This window comes from Pezoporus wallicus, unplaced genomic scaffold, assembly GCF_028554395.1.
Source record: "Pezoporus wallicus isolate ANWC-B61680 ecotype Strahan unplaced genomic scaffold, APGP_CSIRO_Pwel_v1 scaffold_6446, whole genome shotgun sequence".
Lineage (NCBI taxonomy): Eukaryota > Metazoa > Chordata > Aves > Psittaciformes > Psittacidae > Pezoporus > Pezoporus wallicus.
Window position 1 is genome coordinate 4,632,256 of NW_026636264.1, and position 26,373 is coordinate 4,658,628.

Genomic DNA, 26,373 nt, shown 5'->3' on the forward strand with positions numbered 1-26,373 from the left:
CACTGAAACCAACCCTTGGGAAGCTGCTGAAGTTGGGGAGTCAATAGCCTGAGACGCTGTGCTGACTCCAGGTCCTTGGTGCTTTCCTTCATCCCACAGGTCCCATAAGAATGATGGAAATTTCTGTAGGGTCTTAAGGCCTCTGGCAATGGTTGGTCTCATGGCTCCCCTGGGGCTGCACAGGGATGGAAGAAATTATCTGTGTCTTCCTTTCCGTCCTTATCTTGTTCATTCATTTCCCTGGTGACTGAGTTTATTGCTACTGGAGGCTCAGTTTGTCCCTCCACAATTTTCATGGAACAGGAAAAATCAGTTTGCACACAGGTGGATTGCACACAGCGATGAGGCATCACAGCAATTGAACTATAGCTGAAACTTCATCTTGTTTACCTAAGCATTGATTTTATTCATAATACATAGAATTTGGTTTTGTTACTTTTACATTTCTGTAGAAGCTCTTTAGCTGCAAGTAGGCCCTCAGCAGCCTGTGAAGGCAGTCAGGATTATTCTTAGTTTGAGCTACTTGTGAGGCTGCTGAAAGTTGATGTCAGATGGTTTACAGCATTGCTCCCATGGAGTAGTCTCTCAGCAGGTTGCACACTGACTGTCCATCCCTGTGTAGCTCAGGCCTAGCCTAAAACGTGACTTTCTCAGAGAAATGAGTGAACGAAATATCAAATCCATTCTAACAGATAGGGACTGGGATTTTAGATTCCTCAGTTTGAGTTTAAAAGAAGATTTACCTACCCTTACATAAAGAACCTGCTGCTCCCCATTCCTGCTGGCCTCTGTGGGCGAAGGGCAGTCGTGGGAAGAGATGTCACGCAAGTGCTGTGGTGGTGTTTGCTGCCAAACAACTGTTCCCTGTTTCCCCAGGGGCAAAAAGCCCACAGAGTGTATATTATATTTTGGGGGATTTGTGCAATCAAGTTCTTTTCCTGGATGCATTTTAGCTGTGTTTGCTGTTCTACTGGTTGCTTATGGGAGCAACTCCATGAAGAAAAACGATTGCTCTGTGGAGTCCTGTGTCTTCAGAGCTGGCTCTTGCATGTTAGAAGTGCTGCTTAGCAAAGGCTTTTTGGGTTTGCAGAACCAACTTAGTTTTCTTCAAACATATGCTACACTCCCACTAATGAAGTATTATGCAAGGCAAATTGTCTTCAAGAACCTGTACAACTCCACAGTCTTTATATTATGCTCAACTAGCACATCCTCACTCACATTACTTCCATTGGCTTTGCACATTCAGTGAAAAGCAATAAACAATCCTGCTGTACTCAAAAGTAAAATTCAGCTTTTCCATAGCTGTATTCACTTTGTAGGGAAGAAAACAGTGCAGAGTAAAATGACTACGTATGTAGTAGTTGTTTTTCAGAGGAGAACCTCATGAAATGTAACACTAAACCCAGACACAGAATTACTACTAACAATGACCTGGAAAGCAAGTACACATGATTCAGGAGGTGCAGTCTTTTTTTTTGAATTTTTTCCTTCAGAGGATCAGGCAGATGAATTTTTGGTTGAATTCTTCTAATTTTAAGTACATTCAATGATACCATTATTATCCTTAAGAAACTCAGGCATTATAGATACTACTGCATACAGTTGTGTGCTACAGCAAAGGATCATTCCACAGCTAAGGCCTAAAGCGAAGGATCATTATGCAAATACTTGGACTTTATTCTTTCTTTTTTTCTTTCAGGATCTGTTTATTTTGTTTGCACTCCTACCCATCAGGGTTCTTAGAAAGATCTAGTTTTTACAGATTCCTCTTTTAGAATTGTCTTTGGACTCTGAGAAATGAGCAGTGTAAATGTTTGCTAATGACAACTGTGTGGTGGTATTTAATGATTTCTTATACAATCCAGCATGTTTGTGGTATGGTTCCATGCTCATGTAGAGAATAAACCTTCAGCCTTCCTCCTTTCTCTTCCAGGCTGAATAAAGGCTGCTGAGATTGCTGTGCCAGCTCAGGTGAAAGGCAAGGCTTGGAGGAGCTGATGGCATGTGCTTTGATCTACAGCTGGATGTTAATGATGTCAAAAGAGGAAATGAAGCATGTATTCTATAAGGCACACTGAGACTGAACTATCTGGGAGCATCATGCATCACCTATATTTGCTTTAAGGTAGGCAACTTGGGTACTGGTAACAGCCTGGCTGTGGCAGAAGGGATCTCAGCACAGAGCAGCTGCAGTGTACCTGGGTGCTCAGTCAAACCTGGATTATTTTCTGTAAGCACAGGACAGTTACCAGCTTGATGCCATGAATCTATGCCATACCAAAGGTATAAATGAATAGTATGAACATATGGTCCACCCAATCTAATGGAAGGTGTCCCTGCCCATAGCACAGGGTTGGAATTAGCTGATCTTTAAGGTCCCTTCTAACCCAAATCATTCTATGATTCTGTGATAGGCCCCTCAAGTTTTTATCTTGGTTACGCTTCTTGTACAGGACAGATGCAATTATAAGCAAGCCAAACTTTCTTCATGTGCAAATATTATCTTAATGTGTAAATATTTAAATGAGTAGAAGAAGATATTTATTCTTATCAAACTAAAAATAAACATTTTAGGAGTCCAAACCAGTACTTAATATCCATTCGTCAGGCCTGTGAATCCAAATACAAACTGTTTACTATTTCAACAGGCTTTTCCTTTTTCTAACTGGGATTTACCAAACTTTAATTTGCAAAGATGTAGTGTTTTCTTAATAAATAATTTCTACTTATTGATTTAACTGCCTGATGAGATTTCTCTAACTTCTGTGATTTATGAAAATTTCATTCTGGTATCACTATTTGCCCTTCATTGGTTTAAAAAAGAATATACATGCACTGAAAATAATCCATTCTACAGCCTATTCGAGCTGTTACTTATATACTGTACTGCAAAGTATCTGAGAACAAAATGATATATTTTATCAAACCATCTATCAGATATTTCTATTAACTGCAAGTGTGTAGTGAAAAGGTACAGTAGTGGTTTAATATATCATGAAGACAGACAATGTTTGAATGTACATGTTAATCTACATTTTTAGGAATTACAAATAAGACAACTGTATGTACAGTGAACTTGTCTTCTAGTTGCATTGACAATACCAGCTCCTTACACAGTTGGTTAAAAGCTCTATTTCCAGTGTAATAAATGTGACACTGTAGGTACAACATTGACAGCAGAGATCATTAAGGCTCTGTTCTGGTGACTGTTTATTTCTCTGTGTGTACCTCCTCTCCACTCCCCTCTTCTCCCAGTCCCTTCCCACTCAACACACCCGTTTTTTTTTTTCATACAAAATGAAAAGCTCATTGGTTCCATAGTATTCAGGAAGAAAAGTTTAAGATAAAAGATTTTAACCTGAAAGTACTGAAATGTGTAATGAAATGCAGGTTCACAGTAATAGCAATACCTGCTACTTATAAAGCTGTTTTAATATTTGTGATAATTTTTTTTTTTGGTATGGCAGAGGAAATTAATATCCACATTCCAGGATGCTAAACACTCTACAACAGGCTGCACACAGAGAAAAGAGTCCAGACTGAAGATCATACAGTCAGATTAGGTTTTAGCAGTCTTTGTGAATTCGGGGAAGAATGATAATCTTTTTGAGATACAGAAAAAGGTGAGGCACAAAAAGTATAAATGCCTTGCTCAGAAACACACAGTGAACCAGTGGCAGACTTTAGGGCTGTTGACTCCCCACCCACCAATTTATTTGTTGACCCATTTTGTCCTCTTAAACAACTAAGAGAAGATCTTGAGATATGCAACATCAGCCTAGCATCATAGGGGGAATCAGCACACAGCCTGATTCTGCACTACCTTTGGCATCTATAGTCGTGTTTACATTGTAAAGAGGGCCTAAAATGCCCTCAAATCGAAACTGATTTGGTGTAAATGACTAATATATGTAGTTTAATAGAGAATCAGGCTCACAGCTGTTGCTTTGCGGCATGCTGAGACTAGAATTAACTGAATTAAGGCTGATTCCTGTTTATATTAAGGCCTTTGAATCCTTCTATGACAGCGTAACTGTGCCTCAGTGCAAGTGAGACTCAGGCTAGAGGTAATTAACTTTTGAGTTCCCTTTGAAATCAGTAATTTTAGTGGTTCTAAATGAATAAAATAACTGGAATAACTATGGAATACTTACAAAAAGATTGTAAAAGTTTTTAAAAGTAACCTCAGGGAAAACCAATTATATGTTTGTTGGGAAAAAAAAAAAAGAAGAAAAAGTTAGATTAGACAGACTTGTTGCCTGGTCTTGAAAATGGAGAATTGTAAACATGGTAACACACCTTTGTATGAAGATAACTGGCTTGATGTTTGGTGGCTGTGAGTATGCCCAGATACATTGTGGATGTTTACCAACTCTGGAGATCAAGTCATCTTGTTACACTACTACAATAAAATAGACTTATTTGGTATTTAAGTGCTAAACATATAGGGCATAGTTTGCATAAAGCTAGTGTTTGTTATATTCAGAGGAGTAGGAAGATGACCTCAAGCCCAATAAAATGCTACATGATCACAGATTTCTCCTATTATTATTGTTATTAAAAGCTATTATATGTTGCTTTCTCACAATAGAGGTTCTCCAACTTTGCCCTCTGTAGCCAAGCCATTATCTTAGAAATTTTCTTCTATTCATAACACTTTCGGTTTTAAAACCTTCATTTTTTTAGACAACAGTTTAACATTTGCTGCCTGAGAATAAACAAGTCCTTGCTCTATTCAAATTTAAGGCCTGGGTCTCCATTAGTTGCAGCACTTTTGGATTTGTTTTTACTTCTAGTTAGAAGTAGATTTATTTTTGAAAGCTAATATGGAATTTGTTTGTGTAAATCAACATAAGCCCTTAGGCATCAGTGTGGCTGTGATAACTGCCCAGCTGAGAATCCGGCCACCGAAATATAACTCCAGTGGATGGGAAATCTGTTCTGTGCATGAGTCACACAAGAGTTGGGTCATATGTAATGTTACATCTAGTTTCATTGGCAATTGAGAAAATATTTCATAATAAATTTCATTGCATCTATTCCCCATTTTCATATACAAAAAAATCATCTTTTCTGAAACATTCCTTTAGTAAGGCTCATATTAATAGTCATATCAAAAGTGTTTGCTATTGGAGCAGTCTTCCAGCTTGCTTTCTTTAGAGTTACCTTTATTATGAAATTCTATAGCATTCTAAACTTCAATGGTCATTAGCAACCCTGCACTTGAGTAAAGAATCACATTTTAAAAGTATAAGGTACAGTATTTTCTTGTTCAAAACTAAGGCAGGATGAACAAAAGTAATGAGCTCCTCTGATCCTCACCTAGCGAGCCTTGATTTTAAACAGTATTCAAAATACAAAGCCCAGGCAAGGATGCTGTCATGATGATTACTGCACTTCTCAGTGTCTTGCTATAGGATTAGTTTTTTCTTTAGTAAGATGTAATTTCTTTTCCTGAAGACCACACGAAGTTATTATACTCTGAAAAGAAAGCAAGCACTTAAAGTTTTATAAAATTATGATCTAGTCAGAAGGATTAAAAAAAACCAAATTACCATTCTATAATTCAGCTATGGCATGATCTAATATTGTTTCAAAATTATTATTCTGTTATTTAGGTTAACATCATCTTCTGAACACGTGACTTGCTCTTTGGCATGCTACAGATTCAGCAGATACACTGTCTTCTGGGCTTTACAGCTTCTTCTGACGAATGCACAACATTTGGAACAAAGCCGCTCTTGACACCTTCCCATCCATCTTGTATTGAGATTTCTCCTTTCTTTACAAGTTCATAGATGTCTCGTGTAAGAATCGTAAAGGATTCTTCAACATTCGTGGCATCTTTTGCTGAAGTTTCTATATATTTCATGCCACAGTCAGATGACAGTTTTTCAGCTTCTTCTCTTGTAACCTCACGCTGTGACACTAAGTCACATTTATGTCCTACTAACAGGAACACAATCTGAAAGGGCTGCACATGCATTTTTGCTTCTTCCAGCCAGTCTTTCACGTGCTCAAAAGATCGTCGATTTGTGATATCGAACACTAATAGGCCACCCACTGAATTGCGGTAGTAAGAGCGTGTTATCGATCTGTGAAGAAAAAAAAATGTGAAAATTGATTTACATTTTCACTTTATTCATAAATAGATCACTTTTTGAAGTGGCAATGTGGTTTTATCTACTATAAGTTTTATGAAATACCTTTGCTTTTTTAAAACTACTTTGACTTTGTTAATTTACTTTCTACACACAAAAATGTTCCTTTTTCATTTTGTTTGTACATTCAAAAGTCACTTTCTAAATGTTCTTGAAGCCAGCCCCTCTAGTGCAAATTCTGAATGCTGAATTATTCTGCAAAGTACTCTGCATTAGCAAACTGTAGCATATGTTCACAGAAGAAAATACGCATATATGTCAAATACTTGTTGACGTTGAATTCTGAGACCTTCAGTTCTATACAAACGTGTACTTTGCTTTGTTCTAATCAATTATTTCAAACCAAAATATGGAGGCAGATAATGAGAAACCTGGAGCCTAAGCTTGCCAATGTACAAGCATATCCTTTTGCATTCCCTGCAGAAAAATTCTTAGACAGAAAAGCTTGTAAGGATGATCATAATTTCTCGTGCTTGCAGAAATAAACAAGTAACAGACTCAGAAAAGAAATTCCCTAAACAAAACTATTCAAGAGTGACTGAGCTGGGCAAATACAAATTACTTACAGCATTGGCAAGGAACACTTCTACACTTCTACCTCTAGAATCTCTCTCACACAGAGGTCCAAAAGCCCTTTATAACTGCAGTTACTCTTTTTTGGCATGAGAATTCCAGGACTGGCAACAGATATTTTCTACTTTTGAGCCCTCTATATTTCAGAGCATTCACTGGAAGGAATCTTGGAAGAGTTGAAAACATTTCTAATATGCTCTAGACAAAGAAAAAGTGCTTCTTAGAATGGAGATAGAGAGAGATACAGGGACTAAAAAAATTACTGTAATTCTTTAATCTTGAGAAACAGGGGAGAACAGAGAAGGTGAGAAGAGACATTTTAAAGGAAGTGACAGCCTACCAATGAATGGACACAAGCACTCGCTACTAGCATAGATAGCCAGTGTATCCATAAGTATTCTCCAGTGGAAATGAGATGCACAGTCTTTATTACAGTCATTATTTGAAATTCTAATTTAGCCAATTTAGCATTTCATCTTATGAAGAGGATGCAGCCTCAAAATTTTTGGAATCAGGATGAATTGTACACAGTAACATACCTTTCCATAGCAGTAGCTCCTTCTGATTTTTAGTTCATCATGCTTCGTACAGTGTTTTATAACAGTCTGAACACAGAAATATAATTTGGAGTAGTCGTCATATTACAGATAGATAAGTGCACAGCTGGATAAGCCTTAGGTTTCTTGGCATATCTAAATTCATTTAGCCACAGCAAACAACGTTTGAAATGGTTTTATTTAGATAACAGGAGGGGTTGTTTGTACTAATGTTTAGAAAGATGTTTTTTACATTCCCAGCAATAAAGTCCATGGAGTGTCTCTCTGAACAGTCTGAAAGTGAAGATAACAGGATCTTACCCTCAGATTAATCCAAGTAGCCTGGATATGCAAAATGATTTAAGACCATAAATGAGGAGTGTCACATTTTCTGAAGTATTAAATAAAGCTGCCATAAATATCTGTTTCGGATTTTCTTAAGCATTTTTTGCTGTAGAGCAGCTGCAAACGCAATTGAGTACATTAAAATAATTCAAGTGGTTCTAGAAAGAGTGGAAGTGGGTGACAAAAATGGGATTCGATTTGGACAAGTGGAAGCTAATACAACCCATTTTCATGAGAAAAATAATCCTGAAAACAATTATACCAAAGAAATTCATTATCCAGGGAAGAAAGTAGGTTAGTATTGAAAATGCAGTCCATCGTTTACCAAGCATATCTACCTAGAACAATGTCATATCATGTATCTATGAACTGAAGTACTGAAAAACAGCCCTCCATGTGTTGCTGGGTGCTAATACACAGCAGGCAGTAGCCTCACCTGCTGTAACTCATTTCTGCAGAGATATGCTAATTTACACTTATGATCTAAGTCATTATATTGCCTGTAACAGAGATGATTAAAGAGTATCCATAACTTCAGGCTGTACATCACAAAAACTGGATGAATATATGGAAGAGACAGCAGTTGTTCCTTCTGTGGTTTTGGCATGTATAATTTGAACCCAGCTTTCTCATTACCAAAAAAAGCTTGATACAGAGGCTTTAGAAAACAGTAAGAAAAGAAAAATAGCAAAACATAAAGTTTTAAAGAAACCTATGATACCTATGATACCAGTTATATGATTGTCTAATATGAGAAAAGAATCATAGAATCGTTTAGGTTAGAAAAGACTTTTTAAGATCATCAAGTCCAACTGTTAACCCAGCACTGCCAAGTCCGCCACTAAACCACGTCCCTTAAGCAACTACACATCTTTTAAATACCTTCAGGGATTCTGACTCAACCACTTCCCTGGGCAGCCTGTTCCAATGCTTGGCAACCCTTCTCGTGAAGAATTTTTCCCCTAATATCCAATTTAAACCTCTCCTGTCACAACTTGAGGGCATTTCCTCTCATCCTATCACTTGTTATTTGGGAAAAGGGATGGACACCCACCTTGCTACAACCTCTTTTCAGGTAGTTGTAGATAGCGATAAGGTCTCCCCTGAGCCTTCTCTTCTCCAGGCTAAACAACCCCAGTTCCCTCAGCCATTCCTCATCAGACTTGTTCTCCATACCCTTCACCAGTTCCATTGCCCTTCTCTGGTCCCATTTCAGCCTCAATGAGGTTCAGAAACCTCAATGTTTCTCTCGTCCTGAGTGGCCCAGAACTGAACACAGGATTCAAGGTGCGGCCGCACCAGTGCTGAGTACATGGGGATGATCACTGCCCCAGACCTGCTGGACACACTATTTCTGCTACAAGCCAGGATGCTGTTGGGTTTCACTTGGGCCCAAGCTGGCTCATGTTCAGCTGCTGCTCACTAACACCTCCAGGTCCTTTACTACCAAGCAGCTTTCTAGCCACTCTTCCCCAAGCCTGCATTGCATGGGGTTGTTGTGACCCAAATGCATGACCTGGCACTCTGCCTTGCTGAACCTTATACCATTGGCCACAGCCCATCGATCCAGCCTGTCCAGATCCCTGTGGATGATATTTATTAAAATATGATTGAAAAATATTTGAACAGTTTTATTATTAAAAAATAATAAAATATATTTTTAAAAGAACATGTTCCTGACAAGACAAAATTTTGAAGCAGAAAATTTTGGCCATCAACTGGGAAAAACATCTGGGCCTGTGAACGTGGTGGTTGCTAAAGATTATAGGACCTTTAAGTGCTTTCCATAAGGCATAATTGTACACCAACACCTAAAGTTGTGCTCCACTCAGCTGTGTATCTAACCTCAGTGCCTGAACAAGTTCCGCTGGGACCTGAGCACTGTGCCCTGTGCAGGCTGTGAGCTGCTCACCAGGGACAGCACTGCCTTCCCTCTTAGCTCAGCTGAAAAAAAAACACTGCTCCAGGTGAGTGCCTGGAAAGCTTCTGCCTGTGAGGGCTTCCCAAGAGCATGTCAGCACCCTCAGATGGGTTCAAGCTCCTCATGAAATGCAGAACTTTCTCTTAGCACAGTGGAGGTACCTATCTTTCTAATCTATACACAGATTCCTTGTACACTACTTCACAAGGCACAAGTCAGTGTTCATGGAGCCCATGGTACAAGAGGTTGCTTGAGGGGTTTTGCTCAGAAGACATAAAGCTTTATAGACTTTACAGGCCATGTCAATGTATTGCATATGTCTTCACTGCAAAGCTTGATGATAAGAGTGCATGGTGGCCAATGGGAGATAAAGGCTAACTAACTGTAAAAGGCTCTTCATGCAACAGCTGGTAAACTTATAGTTCTCCTGAGGAAAGATGTTATGAATACAGTCTTTATCACTAATCTATGGAAGACTGAACAATTCCTGAACAAGAGACTGGCTGAACTCTAGCAAATAGACAAAACGCATCAGTTTCCAGAAGTCCCTCAAGTGAAAGTAGAAGATAGCAAATTCAAACACCCTATCATAGACAAGATATCCAAGCATGGACCATACACAAAATTTGATTGGCCTTGTGTTCTTTCAGAAGCAGGGAATCTACTTGCATTTTTATACACACTTTGGAAGTGTTGCAAGATCAGACTCTAAAAGTAAAATTAAGCTTTTAATTCCTTTACTGTTGTCCCTTTTTGAACAGAAGAAAAACAATCCTAGGGTCCTGCAAGGTTTTCAAGTCAGGCTGAGGAACTGGTGACGGGTCAGGTTTGATGTAGTCCAACATATTCATAAAGGATATTTAAATTTCCACTTATAAATCATCCCCATGCAGATCCTAAATTCCTGTGAAATGATGGCTTCTTCTGTAACCCTTGATTTAGGTCATTACTGCTGTTAGGCTAGCGTTATGGAAGGGAATGTGTTACTTGCAGCAGCATGATTAATTTTCTGTGGGGAAGGAGGAAGAGAGAAGTACTTCCTTTAAAGAGGGAAAACATTAAGTTAGGGAAAGGGGGGATTAGGGTGAAAAAGTAATGGTCAAAGAGCAGCCTTTCTTCTACACCTGGGGAGAGCAATGAAGCCTGCCGTCTCCTTCCAGGAAACTGTTCAGAGGAGGTGCTGGTTGGAAGTGAGAAACAGAACTTTGCTCAGATTTAGAACCTAGCAAACCTGTCCACGACTTGAAATGAAAGGGGAACTGAGCTACGAAATCCATCCCTGCACCTGTCTTTATTCACACCTCTGCCTAAACTTTTGGTTTTCTTCTATTCATTTATGCCCAGTACTTTCTTGCTGCGTCCTCTCTCAGCTACTCTTTCATGGAAGACCCTGAACCGTAGCTAATGGAAGTGCCCAAACTAATGTATCATCTGCCTGGGCTTCTGTTTAAGGTGCACACTGTATTTCAGGAGGGAGTTTGCCCACATCCCATGGCTACACTAAATGAAGGGAAACAATCCTCCTACTTAATAGAGGCGACTGTGAACAGAGGCCTACAGTGTCTGTGCAGCTCCTTGTCTTTCAGGCTGGAGTAAGTATGTCCCGACAGCAACTGATGATGGGTGTGCTACAGCCTCCAGCATGTCCACACTAAATATGTGAACTATTATACCATTATTGCCTGAAAATTACAAACACATTATTGAAAAGGTAATTCTTATCTTCTCTACTACTCCACGTAAAGATTACAAATCTCCTTACCTGAGATATTGTTAAGTATGGACTGTCCCAGCATCCTCAAGACCATCCTAAGTTTTTATTTTCAGCAAGGATAGTTGTATAAATAACATTTTTGCTCATTTCATATAATGCTTGGCATTTGTAATAAATGAAAGGTAAATACAGATAAAGGGTTGAAAAAAATTGTATTTTCCCTATGACAACATGCTAAAAAGGTAAGACTGCACTAAGTATTAAGAGGGAACAACAACACTTTGATATTGAATGCTGTGAGGTTCCTCCAGATGGTTCTATATTTGAAATTGCTGGAGGTGAGACTGGTCCTCAAGAAGTTGTACTTTATGATGTGCAGTAATGATACTTGGAATGTTCTTCCAAAGGATAGCTTTGAAGTCTCTACCTTTAACTGGGAATATTTGTTAAATGGAGATTGTAAATTCTTTTGTAAATTATGGCTTTCCATGCAGAGTATGTGGTAGTTCCGCTAATTAATTCTGCCTAAACTACCATTATGGAAGGGGAAAATACTGTCTAGAACAGAAGTCATTCTTTTAGCTTAATGTCAGGTTCAAGATGTAAGACCCTAATGAATACTCTCAAGAAAAGCCTTAGTGATGACCACTGAACAACTGTTTCTGAAAATGAAGGTGTACTAATCACATCAGCCTGTGGCTCAAGGGTGACTTTAAACCAGTCACAGTGTTTCTTTCTCATTATGACCTTGCTGATCTTTACCAGATGAACCAAACTTTCACTAAAAGCTTTATCTAATTTTGAGGACTGGTAATAGTAATAATTTTGAAAATACATGTTGCTTACTCCAAAAGAATAAGGGCAGTTTTTTATTTTCAAGCCATGTGTTAGAACGAAACATATCCAGTATCACAATCTACTAAAAAGTGGGTTAATATAATTGAGGCATCCCTATAATATTTTGTCGCTGTGTTCTTGAAATGAGCTCTCAGTCTTAGCATTACTACCAAGCACTTTATAGCCTTTGGAGAGTTTCATAATTTAAATATATTGTTGAATTTAAATACAGGAAAATAAACAAAAAAATAAATCACAGCCAAGTAGACAATGTGGAACACAGCCAAAGCAGCAGATTGCTCTCAATGACAGCTAACCACAAGATAGAAAGAAACATTGGGTATCCCCCTCATTTACCTTAGTCTGCATTGCTGACCTGTCTGCACTAAGCAAATCTGCAGGTTCTTGTTCTAGAAAGGTGTTTGATTAAGCTGTTGATTATGTTGTTGTTGTCCATATGGCACCTCGCCCAATGAGAGATGCTGCTTAGTGATGTCTACTGATGTCAAAATACAGTCAGTAACTGCCCTGTCTGGGCTCACAGTAAACAAACTGTTCTGCACCAGCATTTGCAGCTTGCTCATCCTTCTTGTGGAAGTGGTGAGAATGACCTTGTTTGAGAAGTAACGCAAGCAGTATGTGTTAAAGATGATTTCTAAGACCAAACTAAGTTCAACTACAGCAGCAGCAATGAACTAGACACATGTAAGAATTTTTCCAAAACAATTTCTCCAAGGAAATAAGTGTGCTCTTTCAAGAGCATGATGGCAGGTGTGTCACACCTTAATTGTCCCCAGGGAATGTCACTAATGCCTGGAATCAAAAGAAGGGGGTTATTATGCAGCCAGTAGTTTGTTCTGGATGCAAGGAACTCCACAGGCAGTTTTAAAGCCTGTTTTTAACTCCTGTGAAGTCCCACTGCAAGTAGCAGAACAGAACAGGGAACAGAACCGCAATCTGCCTGGTGTTCCACAAAATTAGATTACTTCTTGGAATAATTAGTTCTTCCCCAAGACCATCTTTGCTGGTGATCTGTAGTTTTCTCCATTAGCAGAGAGCAGAATGTGCAATATTTTAAGCTGTGGTGTGTAACTTAGTATAATATTTATAATTTACTCGAGTAAGTGTAAAACAGACTATACAATAAATGCTGATATTTGGTACAGCAACTGACAAGAAACTCTAGGCAGAAACACAAACACAAATGTTTAAAACTACTTTCTTCAGTTTGCAGGGTCTGGGTATTAGAAAAAACACAGATGATTTACCATTTACTCATGGTAAATTTAAAAGCAACTGACTGCATGACTCATCACTGCACATCCCCTGAGCATCCCCAGGTTAAAGGATGGCTATCGTTTGATTTTAATTGTATGCAAAACTCTACATTTGTACTCCTTTTGATCAAGTGCCTTGTCATTGGCCATCCTGACCATTTGTCAGCAAATTCAAACTAAAGAGGTCACATGTTCTTAGTTACTTGTTTGTAACTATTTTACTTACTTCGCTGGAAAGCACAAGGAAGGTGATCTTGCTATTATCACTGTGCATTACTTTGCTAACCCTTCAGAGGCCTGTCTGCAAAAGGACTCATGCAAAAAGACTTACGAAGTTGTGACTCATGCCAGCTCAGGGAAGTTTTTTGTTGTTTCACTGCAATGCTTGTTATTGGAAAACAAAAAGGTTGGAGTCCCCTGGTAAAACAGTGAAATCCCAAATCCCACCTCCTCAGCTGAGTGTAAGAACAATTGTTCAACAACTGTTGCAGCTGAACATAGGAAACATGAAAGAATCAATTCTGGCCAGTGAGAAGACCTATTTCAGCCCTCCTGCTAGCACCCAGACTGTGTGTGGGTCAGGTACCACACATTAGCCTTTCACCTGAGTTCATACCTACAGAACCACAAGCCCAAACTGAAATCCACACACAACTTTCCACAGGTGGCAAGCACCACAGACAGAGCAGAGCCACAAGAGTAGGGAAATGGTAGTAACAGTTTGCATGTTGGGGAATGACCATGACTCTTTGGAGAGCAGGAAAAGAGGGTTTGCTTGTGACAGTGAAGAGAGAGGATTTAATACTCAGTGCAGCATTTGAGGTAGTTTAGCTATGACAGAGGTATTAGTGAAGGCTCCTGGCAATCATCAGTGCAGAGCAGGTGCAGAAGGCAGATAACGTACTAACAATGGTCTGTAGCTGGCTGGCTGGTGGCTTCCACACCACGGAGGCTGTGCTGGAAGGGGTAAGAACAGGGAGGTGACCTGCTCTCTCCAGATCACATGGGAGGAAGAGTTAATGGCAGAGGGAAATTACTGCAGGGGAGGCCGAGTTTGGAGGTGATGACAAAGTAAGAAATGCACAGTGAAGCAGGGGCCTCCTACTGCAAAGAGGGAAAAAAATGTGGAGAAGGGATTGCTACCCTAGGTCCAGGGCTTCAGGGCAGAGATGGGGGAGGGAAGGAGAAACAGGACAAGGCCACTTGTTAGCCCCTAGTGTGAGCTGGGAGGAGAAGGGTAGATGTTCCCTGGTGGGTGTGAAGGGAAAGGGTGGGGAAGGAGGAAGCTCCTAGCTGGGGGTGAGAGAGCACCGGCAGGCAGTGAGGCAGTGAGGCTGGATGGCAGTGGGGTGGTGCAGGGCTTGTTGGGGCACAGCAGCCAGGTGGATGCAGTGAGATGTGCCGGGGGCAAGGCGAATTCCTGGGAACAGGAGATGTGTCGGACGACGAGGGTATGGGGCCAGGCTGCGGACAGGGTGTGCCTGGGGTCCAGCAGGTTTGGGGGACGATGGTAGAGGATGGGGGGGGGGGTGTGTGTGTGTGTGTGGAATCCTGGCTCCTGTACCTGAACCGCTCCTGCCCCGCTGTGTCCCAGAGCTGAAGCTTGACCCTCTTGCCGGGCTCGATCTCCACCAGCCGGGAGAAGAAGTCCACCCCCACGGTGGGGTCGGAGTGCAGCGGCCCCGGGAAGCGGCCCTCGGTGAAGCGGTGCAAGAGGCAGGACTTGCCCACGGTGGAGTCGCCCAGCACGATCAGCCGGAACTGGTAGATCCAAATCGCCGCGTCCATGGCGGCCCCGGCCTGGCCCGGCTCCGCCTTGGGGCTCTTCCTGGGGCTCCTGCGCGGCCGGTGCCTGCACCGCGCTCCGACCGCCCCAACGCCCGGCATCGGCGCAGGGGAGCTGCTCCCGCAGGTGCAGGACGGGGCCGCGGTGGCAGCCGCTCCGGGCAGGGCGGTGGCTGGCGGGAGGAGGCCGGGTCCCTCCGCCCCGCTCCCGGGGCTCCCACTGGCGGCCCGGGCGGGGCGGGACGGGCGGTGCCCGCGGGCGCTGTCCCTTCAGCACCGCGCTGCCCTGCTCCCGCCGCCGGACCCGGCCGCCCTCGGCGCTCCCGCCGCGGAGCACGCGGTCTGCCCGCCCCTCACTCCCGCTCTGCGATGGCGCGGCCAGCCCGGCCCTCTCCCGCGGCGCGGCGGCGGACAGCGAGGGCAGCTCGGCCCCGCATCGCGGCGGGCTCTGCGAAAGGGAGCTGCGGCGGGGACGCTGCCCTGCGGCTGCCGCCCGTGCCCAGGGTCCAGCTCACCCAGCAGAACAGCTCCTCCCGCGGGCAACAAGTGTAGGGGTGGTCCAGGAGAACGGGGGTGCTGCGGGAGTGGCGGATCAGGCCGGAATGGAAAATCGGGTGAGAGAGAACCGGTCTGTTAAAAGAGCGAGATCTGCGAAGAAAATGGGAGCTCAGAGGAAATACTGGTGAAGGAGTGGAGGAATCAGATCGGCTGGTGACAAAGGGGCAAGGAGGTGAAAGGGAGCTGCCGGGGGGCGGGAGCTGGGGAGAGGCTGCCCGCTGGAGTGAGAGCTGGAAAACAGATGGACCAACAAGCAGAGGAACGTGCCAAACGGTAAAGTTTGGCTGGGCAAGTGGCGAAAGGGAAAAGAGTTAGTGATCTAGATACTCCCAGACAGAACCATGCAAAGTGGCTTGAGAAAAGGCATAATACTGGAAATGACAGGGACACACACTTCTCATTTCCCAGTGGAACAAAGTGAATGTATTGGGCCTCTGTGAAAGTACCTTTATCTATGGCAATAGAACAATTCTGTCAGTAGAGATGCTTGCTGGAGAAATGTCTTTGCCCCTCCTGGGAGCTTTAGCTAAGTATCATGTTCTGACAAATCTGCTGAGCAATAGATTCCTCAGATTTCTTTTGAAGTCTGAGAACCACATGGGATAACAATCACTAACAGCCCTCAGATGGCTGGTAAATGCATTAGAGCCAAATAAGCAGAAATCCCAGGACTTCTGGTAAACAGAACTGCAGCAGCTGCTTCTGCAGATTGGGCTGTGGTGAGGGAGCCCCGCGGGGGCAGAGAGCCTGAGAACCCAGGAGAGTAGGTTGGGGTGAGCTGGGAAGTAGGTTGTTGCTGGCAGAAGGTCATCAGCAAGTGGACACTCATATGAATGGGCACTTTGACAGTGGAAAGGACAGGGAGAGAAGATGGGTGGCATTTTTTATCACACAGCCTGCTGTTTCCCTCTGTTAATGGCAGGCACGGATGCAACTAAAACCATAACTGCCTGTGGCTGTTTAGGGGCATATCTGAATCCATATTTCTTTTGTAACTCTAAGGAGCAGTTTGTTATGATGAGTATTCTTATCGCCCGAGTCTGGTTTTGTTGTTTCTTCAATGTGTTACGTGGTCACCAGTTTTGCCTTGTAAGCTTGGTTAGACCTTGCAGCTCCACAGCATGGATGACAGAGACTAAGGGCACCTTGGCCTTCCCCTGACCAAATGCAGGGTGAAGAGGGGTTTGTATGCACCACTCAGAAGACCATGTCCTCCAGCCCCAAAATGAGTTTGGCTGTGATGTGCACATGTGGCTGGCCCTGAGAGACTTGCTCAGGTGACCCCAGAAGCTTCCAGCAGAGGCATGGCCTGGCTGCCCAGAATGTGTAAAAGGCACAGCCAGGAGCTGCCACACTGAGCTGAAGCTGCAGGATGCTGCCTGCTCCAAGAATCTGGACCCCACAGGGATCTTCTGGGCTGGCCAGTCAGTCCCCAGGACTTCATGATTGTGTGTCTGTGTGTGTCCCTCCGTGTGCTTCCTCCTGAACACTGCTCATTTCTCCCCCCTACTTTCACCACCCATTCTTGTAAAAAATAAATTGAACATAGCTTCATCTTGACTAGTTGCTCCTTTGAGTAACAAGTAAAACAACCTTAACTCAGATAAATGAACCTTCAGAAAGGTAAAATAAGTGCAGATCTTGCAGCTTTACATGAGACATGATTACAGGTAATTCCTAGGGATCTCTTCTAAGTGTTCTGACAAAACTGGCACTTAGATACAGGAAGTATCTGCATGTGAAACAGAGACATGAGGGTGGTGAGGCACTGGCACAGGTGAGAGAAGCTGTGGCTGCCCCATCCCTTGCAGTGTTCAAGGCCAGGTTGGATGGGGCTTGGAGCAACCTGCTCTAGTGGCAGGTGTCCCTGCCTGTGGCAGGGGGTTGGAACTAGATGATCTTCAAGGTTCCTTCCAACCAAAACCTTTCTATGATTCTATGACTCTATATGATATCAGCAACTCTGAAAGTACACTAAATATGCTTGTAAATATCTCCAGGCTTCCAAAGTCTGCTCTATCTAGCTAAGCTTGTCATTGTAGAAAGCCAATGGTATATAAATTCACATATATCCAAAGCACAACCTTATATATATATATACCTTCATTTGGGACCTTTTGAGTGTCAGATGTTAAATGCTACCTAGTGAACACATATTTATGTCTACTATGGCATGGACAAGGTGGGTGAAATTTTTCTCCAAGTCATTCAGTTTTTGTTAGTTTAGCAGTGAGTTCAGAGGTCCTGACAACACGCAGTCCATCACAATAATCTCTGACCAGCAGGCAGAAGCAGTGATCAAAAATGAGTATGCTTTGAGGAGCTGGAATAGTTAAAGTGGAGTGGTTAAAGCAGCAACATGAACCTGACTTCCCTTCAGACACTCTCCGCTACTTGGGTATTGGCAGCCTGAATCTGCTCTTCCCAGGAAGGGTAAAAAAAAAAAAATAAATCCAAGTTCTAGGAAATAATAAAAAAGCCAAACAAACCCAAGCTTCCAAATCTACTGCATTATTAGCTAAATGACTGTAGTAAGTCATAAATCCAAGACCTTTCAATCTAAAAAATCTTTATTTCTTATCACATTTATGATTTGCCATGGATTTTTATCAACCTTTGGTAAGTAGGTAGGTCACCAAGGATTACATAGATCACAGTGCTGAAGAATGCACACACATGATTAAATGAAAGTCTGGAGAAACACAGATGAAAGTTAATTGATTCTCAACCCCAATCAGTCTCAGACTGAAAAACTATGTGTTCTGCTGCCACCCAAGAGAACTGAGTGCCCAGTCTGGAAGAAAGATCCTATCCTTGCCTGTTTTAATTGCCTAGGCTATTGGTCTAGAGGCTGATAGAGCTGCCAATTTTGTCACAGAGTAAGTTTCAATAGAAGAGCTCTTCACATATGAAGGAGAAAGGAATATTCTAGAAAACATGGCAGGTGTTATTAGCTTCTATCAGTTGATGGTATTATTAATGACATCCTGTATAAATTTCAACAAATAAATGGTTTGTGAGTGTAGTTTTATAATGTTCTACATCTCTGTGTGGTAATATGGTTGTTCACTCAAGGTTGACCTCTTAGAAGATGTTCTTGTTTGATGAGGGTGTTCCTTATGTTAAGACAGATATGTTTATGGCAGAACATAGTATATACCTTAGGGGAAAAAAGCTGCACAACGAGTCATGAAAATCCATGGACAGGTTTATAGATAATAAATATCTAAAAAAAAAATCTAAATAAGTAGTTATCTACATACAGATCCACTTTGTTCATGAGACATTCAAATATCTCTGTGGAGATGATGCAAGTGAAATTACTCCACACAGAGGCAGTCAGTGAAGAACAGAAACACACAGCTAGGACAAGGAAATCTTCTAACTCCTCAGACCCGATCTTCCAGAAGGACTCACAACAAAACTTCAAAGACAACCCTGGGAACTAAAAGTAATAACTTTTCAGAATATTTAAACCAAACTCAATAAGCATTTTATAACCATTAAATATTTTTATACTTTCTCTCACATCTCAGCAACTGTTAAGCCATCCCTGTTCTACACAGGTTAACGACCTATATCTGATCTATAGGTCCATCACTGTCTCACCCATCTTTGTCAACTATCTCCTCCCTCAAAATGTTGGTAGTATTATGTTAGAGCAATGACTTCTAGCTTGATGTTTGCTGTGTCTAGATTAGATGTACAAGAATTGTATTTCCCTCTCAAACATCCATTTACTCCAATGTAGTAGATGGTATGTATCTCTGCAAATCTTGCCATCTTGGACATCTAAGACAGCATCTTAGATTGTCGCAGTTACAGAAGCATATCTAACTCAATATAGTGTCAGGAAATTACAGGATCATGAAACCTGCTCCACTGAAATACTGAACTGAATTAATGCACATTCAGAGTTAATGCCTAAACTGTGTAAGAATCTGTCTTTAGGTGAGTTTAAGACTGCCTTTAGATGAGGCTAAGAACCAAACCCAAACTAGCAATTTATTCTACTACGTAAAATAAGTGAAGTATTTGTTCTCCTTTCCTCCTTTTTGTCATTTATTGATCTTACACTTCACTTTGATTTGTTGTTTGGAATGACTGCTTCTAGTCATTCTTTGCTGTGATGAAGTCCATCTCCTACATCTCTTTTCTGTTTGGGAAATGCTGATGTATGAAACCACATAGATTTCCACTAACAAAGAATACTCTTTGAGCTTTGTGCCATGGACCCTTTGCGTACATTGATCAAAGAGGTACTTTTTCTGTAAGAACTGCATCTCTGAGGAAACCCTACAATTCACTGCCCCCTATGATGGTCATCTGTTTTTCCCAGATTCCCACTTTTGTCCCAGATGCACTCTCTGATTATTTCTGAAGAGGAGTATTATTTCTCTGTCCTGTCCAGTGCCTGCCACAAAGGACAGAGAAGACACTGATAGGTAAATGTAATCACTGAGTTAATTCAAACAAGTCACCCTGCACTCTGCAAAAATTAAACAAAGAATTTTCCTGTATGGTGCCACTGAGTTCAGCCTACCTGGAAGAACTGTCCAGATGAATGAGCTGTGATTATACCTGCAAGCTTGAATTGACTGGATTAATCCAGTATGAGCTGGTAACACAGGTAGTGTTTCTTTTCTTGTAAATTACTTAGGTGGGAGAATGAATGTTTATATAAACTGGTGGCAACAATTAATTGGCCTCAGGGATGGAAGACATAAAAGAGATTGGGCCATGTGATGAGCAGAGCCATTGTCAGATTATATCAGTGATCTAATATAAAAGGTAATAAAATGTTATGATAGCCCTTTGGGAGCAACCACCATACACAGTCATCTGATACCATGTAGAAGATGAAGCCCAGAAACTGCAACACACAGAAACTAAGCTGCCATCCATAGACCCACCATGTCAACCAGTCAGTATGAGTGACCTGTTCCTCTGGGGTTACTGGTAGAGGACTGGTCTAAACTAGACCTGTGGGGCTGAAGCTCTCATCTCTGTGTGATGTGTTTGCAGAACAGGAATAATTATCCACTTAACCTGTCCTCTCAGGCAAAGATATACTAGACCATGTATCATTGAGTACAGCAGCACACCATCTAATGTCCTTGTGACCACAGGATGCATACTGTAGATTAGAGACAATTTCAATTTCAAAAAAGTGACGCAAATGCTTGTCTTAGGCTTTGCAGCTGGAAGTAGGTCCCACGGTCTTTCACCCTGAATGCCATCCAGTTTGAGCCCAACCTTGTTTACACGGGAGACAGAGTGCCTTCAGGGCAGGAAGTCTTCACTCTGCCCATGGGAACCGAAAGCCATTTAAAAGTGACTAAAGAGAGAGAGGGAAGAAGGGGTGGTTTTCTATGAGGGTTTTCTTGCACTCCGTTAGAGAGCCAGCTCTCTGACCTCCCTCCCAGGGTTTCACTTCCGCTACCCCTTCAGATTCCTTCTGTATTACTGTCGGGGATATTACTGTGCTTCCAAACTAAACTGTTCTGTTTCAGAAAGAAATACAGACAAGCCTTTCACCAGTGAAGTCCTGTTCCCAGCTAAAACATACTTTGAATTGAAACAGAACTAAGCAGATCTGCTGACCCCAGGAATAAAAATGAAAACTATTATCAACAGGACAAACCCTCACCCTAACACACCTGTCTGAGGTCTCTCAAAGACTATTTGCATATGTGTGCTCTCAGATCTTCAGTTTTTATGCCCCAGATATGTCTGATTTCAACAGGAAAACTCTTCGGTTTTGCAGGAGTCAAAGATGTTTAGGGATTCTTAGTATTCAAATCCTGGAATTCTGCTACTCACATGCATGTTGTTCTTTTGTTATCTGCTGAAGGATACGGTGCTGAAGGACAAGAAGCTCCTTAAAGCTGCTTTGAGTGCCATGGTAGACAAAGCTGAGAAGCAGCATTATCCACTGGAGGGCAGTGAAAGGCTGGGGAATACCTCTGCCTAAATAAGCCCCGTAACTAGAAAGATCCTGAGTTGCCCAAGGCTGAAAGAAAACGGTAAAATGGGCATAACTGGCAGAGTTTTGGTAGCAGAGGAGACTACAGGAGTGAACTGAGTAGGAGAAGGTCATGGGCTGCCCTCCATTCACAGCTGGTTCCAGCTGGCTTGGCAATAGACACCACCAACCCACCACGTGCGAAAACTTGAACCAACCAGACAAACATAGAGCACCTCTGTGAAAACACGTTTAACAAAGAGTGGCTGCCAGGAGGAGACGTGTGAGGATACACGGGACAGACAGTGCAGAGAAGACACAGGAGCAGATACAGCCTGAGGGCACTGCAGGCCATGAAGAAATCCCTGTGGGAGCAGGGACCAGTCTGGGGCAGCTGAAAAGGGTAAAAATTGTGGAGTGGCAGGAAAGGACTACAAATGATGCCAGTCTCCTGCGCTGCATTGTGCATTGCTGAAGGGGCTGAATTTAACACCCAGCAAAAGCAAGGGGAAGAAGGTGTCTGGATTGAAGTGGAGGTCTTTTCCCATGGCACTTAATTTTTATCTTGTTTCACAGTACCCCTGACTCAGTAGTTAAAAAGTACATAGTTGGTTATGCATAGGTATATGTAGTGGTTTAATACATTAAAAATCAGTGCAATCTCCCAACATGAGACATGGCAACTGAGCAGCCTAGAAAAGGGAAGCGCTCATCTTTCTTAAGATTATGTTCTATTTAGGAGCCAGACTGGCTGCAAATGTGTAATGTGGTGCAGAATGTGGATCTCTGAGCTAAGACTGGCTGTGGAATGGTTCCTAGCAAATTCAACCTTTTGAAAAAACAACAGAGAACAAACGTTAAGGGCAGCAAACTGCTTCTTATCAAAAAGGTTTGCATGCAGCTCCTGCATATGGGTCTGGCTTTGCTCCTAAAGATATTATCAATACATTTTCATCTCCTCCCTCGAAGCCCAGGCTCCTCTGAACTTGCGGGAAGCCGCGCTCCCACCACTGCATCCCAAGGCACAGAGCCGGGAGCTGTAAGCACAAGGCCAGCCACGCCGGGTACCACTACACCACAGATCGGTGTGCAGGCTGCGCACGGCACCGAGCCCTCCTCAGACACCAGCGGGAAGACAAAGTGCCCCCGAGAGCCCGAGTCAGGTCGGGCTGGAAGGACCAGGAGCACACAGACCTCCTGCCCTCGCTGTCCCATCGAGCAGCCAGGCCGCTCGCACCCCTCGTCCCACAAACATCCCTACTGCCCAGCCCCTCAGGCCGGCGCCACGACTCCAGCGGCGCATGCGCCAGCCCCTAGTGGGCTGCCGAGCCCGAAAGGCGGGCAGTGGAGGCGCCATTTTGGCGCCAGGGGGCGCCCGCCGCCGCTCTGAGGGGCGTTAGCTCTGAGGGGCGTTAGGGGCGTTAGGGGCTCGGTGAGGGGTTACCGGCTGGAGCTCTGAGCACGCGTAATGAAGTTCAAATAGAGCTTTTTAACAAAAGCTTTGACACAAATTGTAGAAAAAGTCTGTATTTTACCTGCCAAAAATCTATGCCTTGCCTTAAAAGCATGTTGCATTTAACCCATTGCATCTTATAGAACACGCAGTGTTTATGTGGATGCATTAGTGATAATTAATCTTGGTAAGAAGTTGTGATGGTGTGTTGTGGTGGTGGTGGTGTGCTATGCCAGAGATGTGTTCGCATGTCTGTGATAGATGGCTTTTTAAGATGTAAAGAACACTTTGACAAAGTCCTTTTTGCTGAGACCCTGGTAAACCCCTCAGTGCTGAGGAGATTGTCAGTGGTTCTCAGGATCAGAGTCACAGACAGGTTTAGAGATGGATCATTTTTATTGAAAAAAAAACATTTTCTCAAGAAATAAATTCCAGCTGCTGTGGTTAAGATGCATTCTGTCTTCTCTGCAGTCTCCTGAAATGATGGTATCTAACAGAAACACCACGATGAATGTTACTTAAAACAAGCAGTTGTCCATATGAAAATATCAGTTTGGAAGACAATTACCCAGCTGCTTTTTAAGAGGGTTATTTTCTGAGCACAGGCCCCTTTCTGGGAAGTGCTAGGCATGCACAGTTTCCCTCAGCCTTGCAGGTCAGTCACCAGCACTCTTTGAGCCAGACCTGAAGATAAAAGCTAGCTTACTTCGGTCAAAACTTACTAAGCTTCAGCAGATTTATCAACCAATTCAGGTTTTCCTATTTCATAGAATCATAGAATAGTTAGGGTTGGAAAGGACCTTAAGATCATCGAGTTCCAACCCCCCTGCCATGGGCAGAGACACCTCACACTAAACCGTATCACTCAAGGCTTCGTCCAACCTGGTCTTGAACACTGCCAGGGATGGAGCATTCACAACCTCCCTGGGCAGCCCATTCCAGTGCCTCACCACCCTCACAGGAAAGAATTTCCTCCTTATATCCAATCTGAACTTCCCTTGTTTAAGTTTTAACCCATTACCACTTGTCCTATCACTACAGTCCCTAATGAAGAGTCCCTCCCCAGCATCCTTACAGGCCCCCTTCAGATACTGGAAGGCTGCTATGAGGTCTCCACGCAGCCTTCTCTTCTCCAGGATGAACAGCCCCAACTTTCTCAGCCTATCTTCATACGGGAGGTGCTCCAGTCCCCTGATCATCCTCCGGACTTGTTCCAACAGTCCGGCCCTCCTCCGGACTTGTTCCAACAGTTCCATGTCCTTTTTATGTTGAGGACCCCAGAACTGCACACAATACTCCAGGTGAGGTCTCACAAGAGCAGAGTAAAGGGGCAGGATCACCTCCTTTGACCTACTGGTCATGCTCCTTTTGATGCAGCCCAGGATACGGTTGGCTTTCTGGGCTGCAAGTGCACACTGAAGCCTGCTCATGTTCATTTTCTCATCAACAAACACCCCCAAGTCTTACTCTGCAGGGCTGCTCTAAATCTCTTCTCTGCCCAACCTGGAGCTGTGCCTGGGATTGCTCTGACCCAGGTGTAGGACCTTGCACTTGTCATGGTTAAACTTCATGAGGTTGGCATCAGCCCACCTCACAAGCATGTCAAGGTCCCTCTGGATGGCATTCCTTCCCTCCAGTGTATCAACCAAACCACACAGCTTGGTGTCATCGGCAAACTTCCTGAGGGCGCACTCAATTGCACTGTCCATGTCAGCGACAAAGATGTTGAGCAAGACCGGTCCCAACACCGATCCTTGAGGGACACCACTCGTTACTGGTCTCCAGCTGGACATTGAGCCATTGACCACAACTCTTTGTGTGCAGCCATCCAGCCAGTTCTTTATCCACCAGTGGTCCATCCATCAAATTGATGTCTCCCCAATTTAGAGACAAAGGTCTCTTGGCCCTCCTGGTGCATTTCCTTCTAGCTGTGATGCAACACTCCTGAGCTTGTAGCAGGTGATCCTTGAATATCAACTAAGAGTCTTGGGCCCCCCTGCCCTCTAGGGCTATATCCCATGGAACCTTACTAAGCAGGTTCCTGAAGAGGCCAAAGTCTGATCGTTTGAAGTCCAGGGCAGTGAGCTTGCTGCACACTCTTCTCACTGTCCTGAGGATCTCAAATTCAACCATCTCATGATTTCATTCAAGTAGATGCATTTATGTCAAACATTTGTAGATACATTTTTTGCTGTATCTTTTTTTTGCCTGCCTCCAGTAGTCACAGATAGCCAAAGCCAACTGGCAAGCTCAGCTACCTGGTCGTTTGATTTAAATCATTTTTCTCTTCAAGCACTGGTGATGATCCTGATGTGTAACTAGCTCAAAGTTTGAGTTCAGAGGTGTATGTAAAGTATATGTTGTCAGTCACTCTGAATTTATACCAGTCTACCTCAAATCAAAATCTGGCTTGTGATTTCCAAATAGCAGAATGCCTTGTTCTTTCTTTTGTTAAAGTTCTGACTTGTAAGGAAATGGGAAAAGGTATGACAGTCCCAGGCAAGTCAAAAAACAAGTAAATACACATTTGACTACAAATTTAGAAAGTTCTTTTTCTCAAATATGCAATGTCCAAGATACTGTACTGTTCATAATTTCAGGAAGCACAACAATCTTTTCATAAAGCAAAAGTAATCAGAGCTATTTAAAAAAGTTTTAATGCACTGTTAATGCAAGGTCGGTATCAGAAGAGTACCCTTTAGCATGCTGAGAGTTATTGAACAGCAATTGATTTGTAGATACTGATTATAGAATCAGAATGTGTCTTGGAAGTGGTCATTGTAACCTAAGGTATCATGAAGTGACTGCTGAAGTTATGGCTGAAATCACTTGGTTTGATACGGTGGGTAATGGTGGCAAGGGGTTTAGTGGTATAAGTAGTCTGATAGTGGTGGACTAAGGGATATTGATGGGTCAAGTGGCTGTTGGGAGTGGAGGGCTCCTGAAAAATCTGCATGCCAAAGAGACATCACACAGAAAAAAAAATGTAACCAAAAGAAACAGGACACACAACAAAAATTAGAACAAAAATTACAGTTTCCATAAAACAGTGACAATAGTGACTTTGTGATAACATCATGCAAGTGATTTCAGTGTATCAGTCTAGCCATTCTTTTTCTTCTTTCACAGATGTAATAGTAATCTTCCTGCATGGGATATTATATTTATCATACCCGAACAAAATGACAAAGCAAGAATCGCAGTACTCTGTTACATGGTTATTTACTCCTGGATAACTTTTCACC

General features: G+C 42.7%; 1 protein-coding gene across 1 annotated transcript; it reads right to left on the bottom strand.

Moving 5' to 3' along the window:
- Nucleotides 1–2,300: 2,300 nt before the first annotated feature.
- RAB39A (RAB39A, member RAS oncogene family) lies at nt 2,301–15,254 on the bottom strand. Its single transcript, XM_057399731.1, has 2 exons — nt 14,932–15,254; nt 2,301–6,098 (listed from the first exon to the last, which is right to left on the bottom strand). The coding sequence occupies exons 1-2, from the start codon at nt 15,252–15,254 to the stop codon at nt 5,672–5,674; spliced, it is 750 nt and encodes a 249-aa protein (XP_057255714.1). The 3' UTR covers nt 2,301–5,671.
- Nucleotides 15,255–26,373: the final 11,119 nt, after the last annotated feature.

What these genes read in the sequence shown, in the direction of transcription:
- RAB39A (XM_057399731.1), bottom strand. Translation starts at nt 15,254, where the DNA reads ATGCCGGGCGTTGGGGCGGTCGGAGCGCGGTGCAGGCACCGGCCGCGC. An exon ending in GCGGGGCAGGAGCGGTTCAG is followed by an intron (nt 6,099 to 14,931) that starts GTACAGGAGCCA and finishes TTTTCTTCACAG; the next exon opens with ATCGATAACACGCTCTTACT.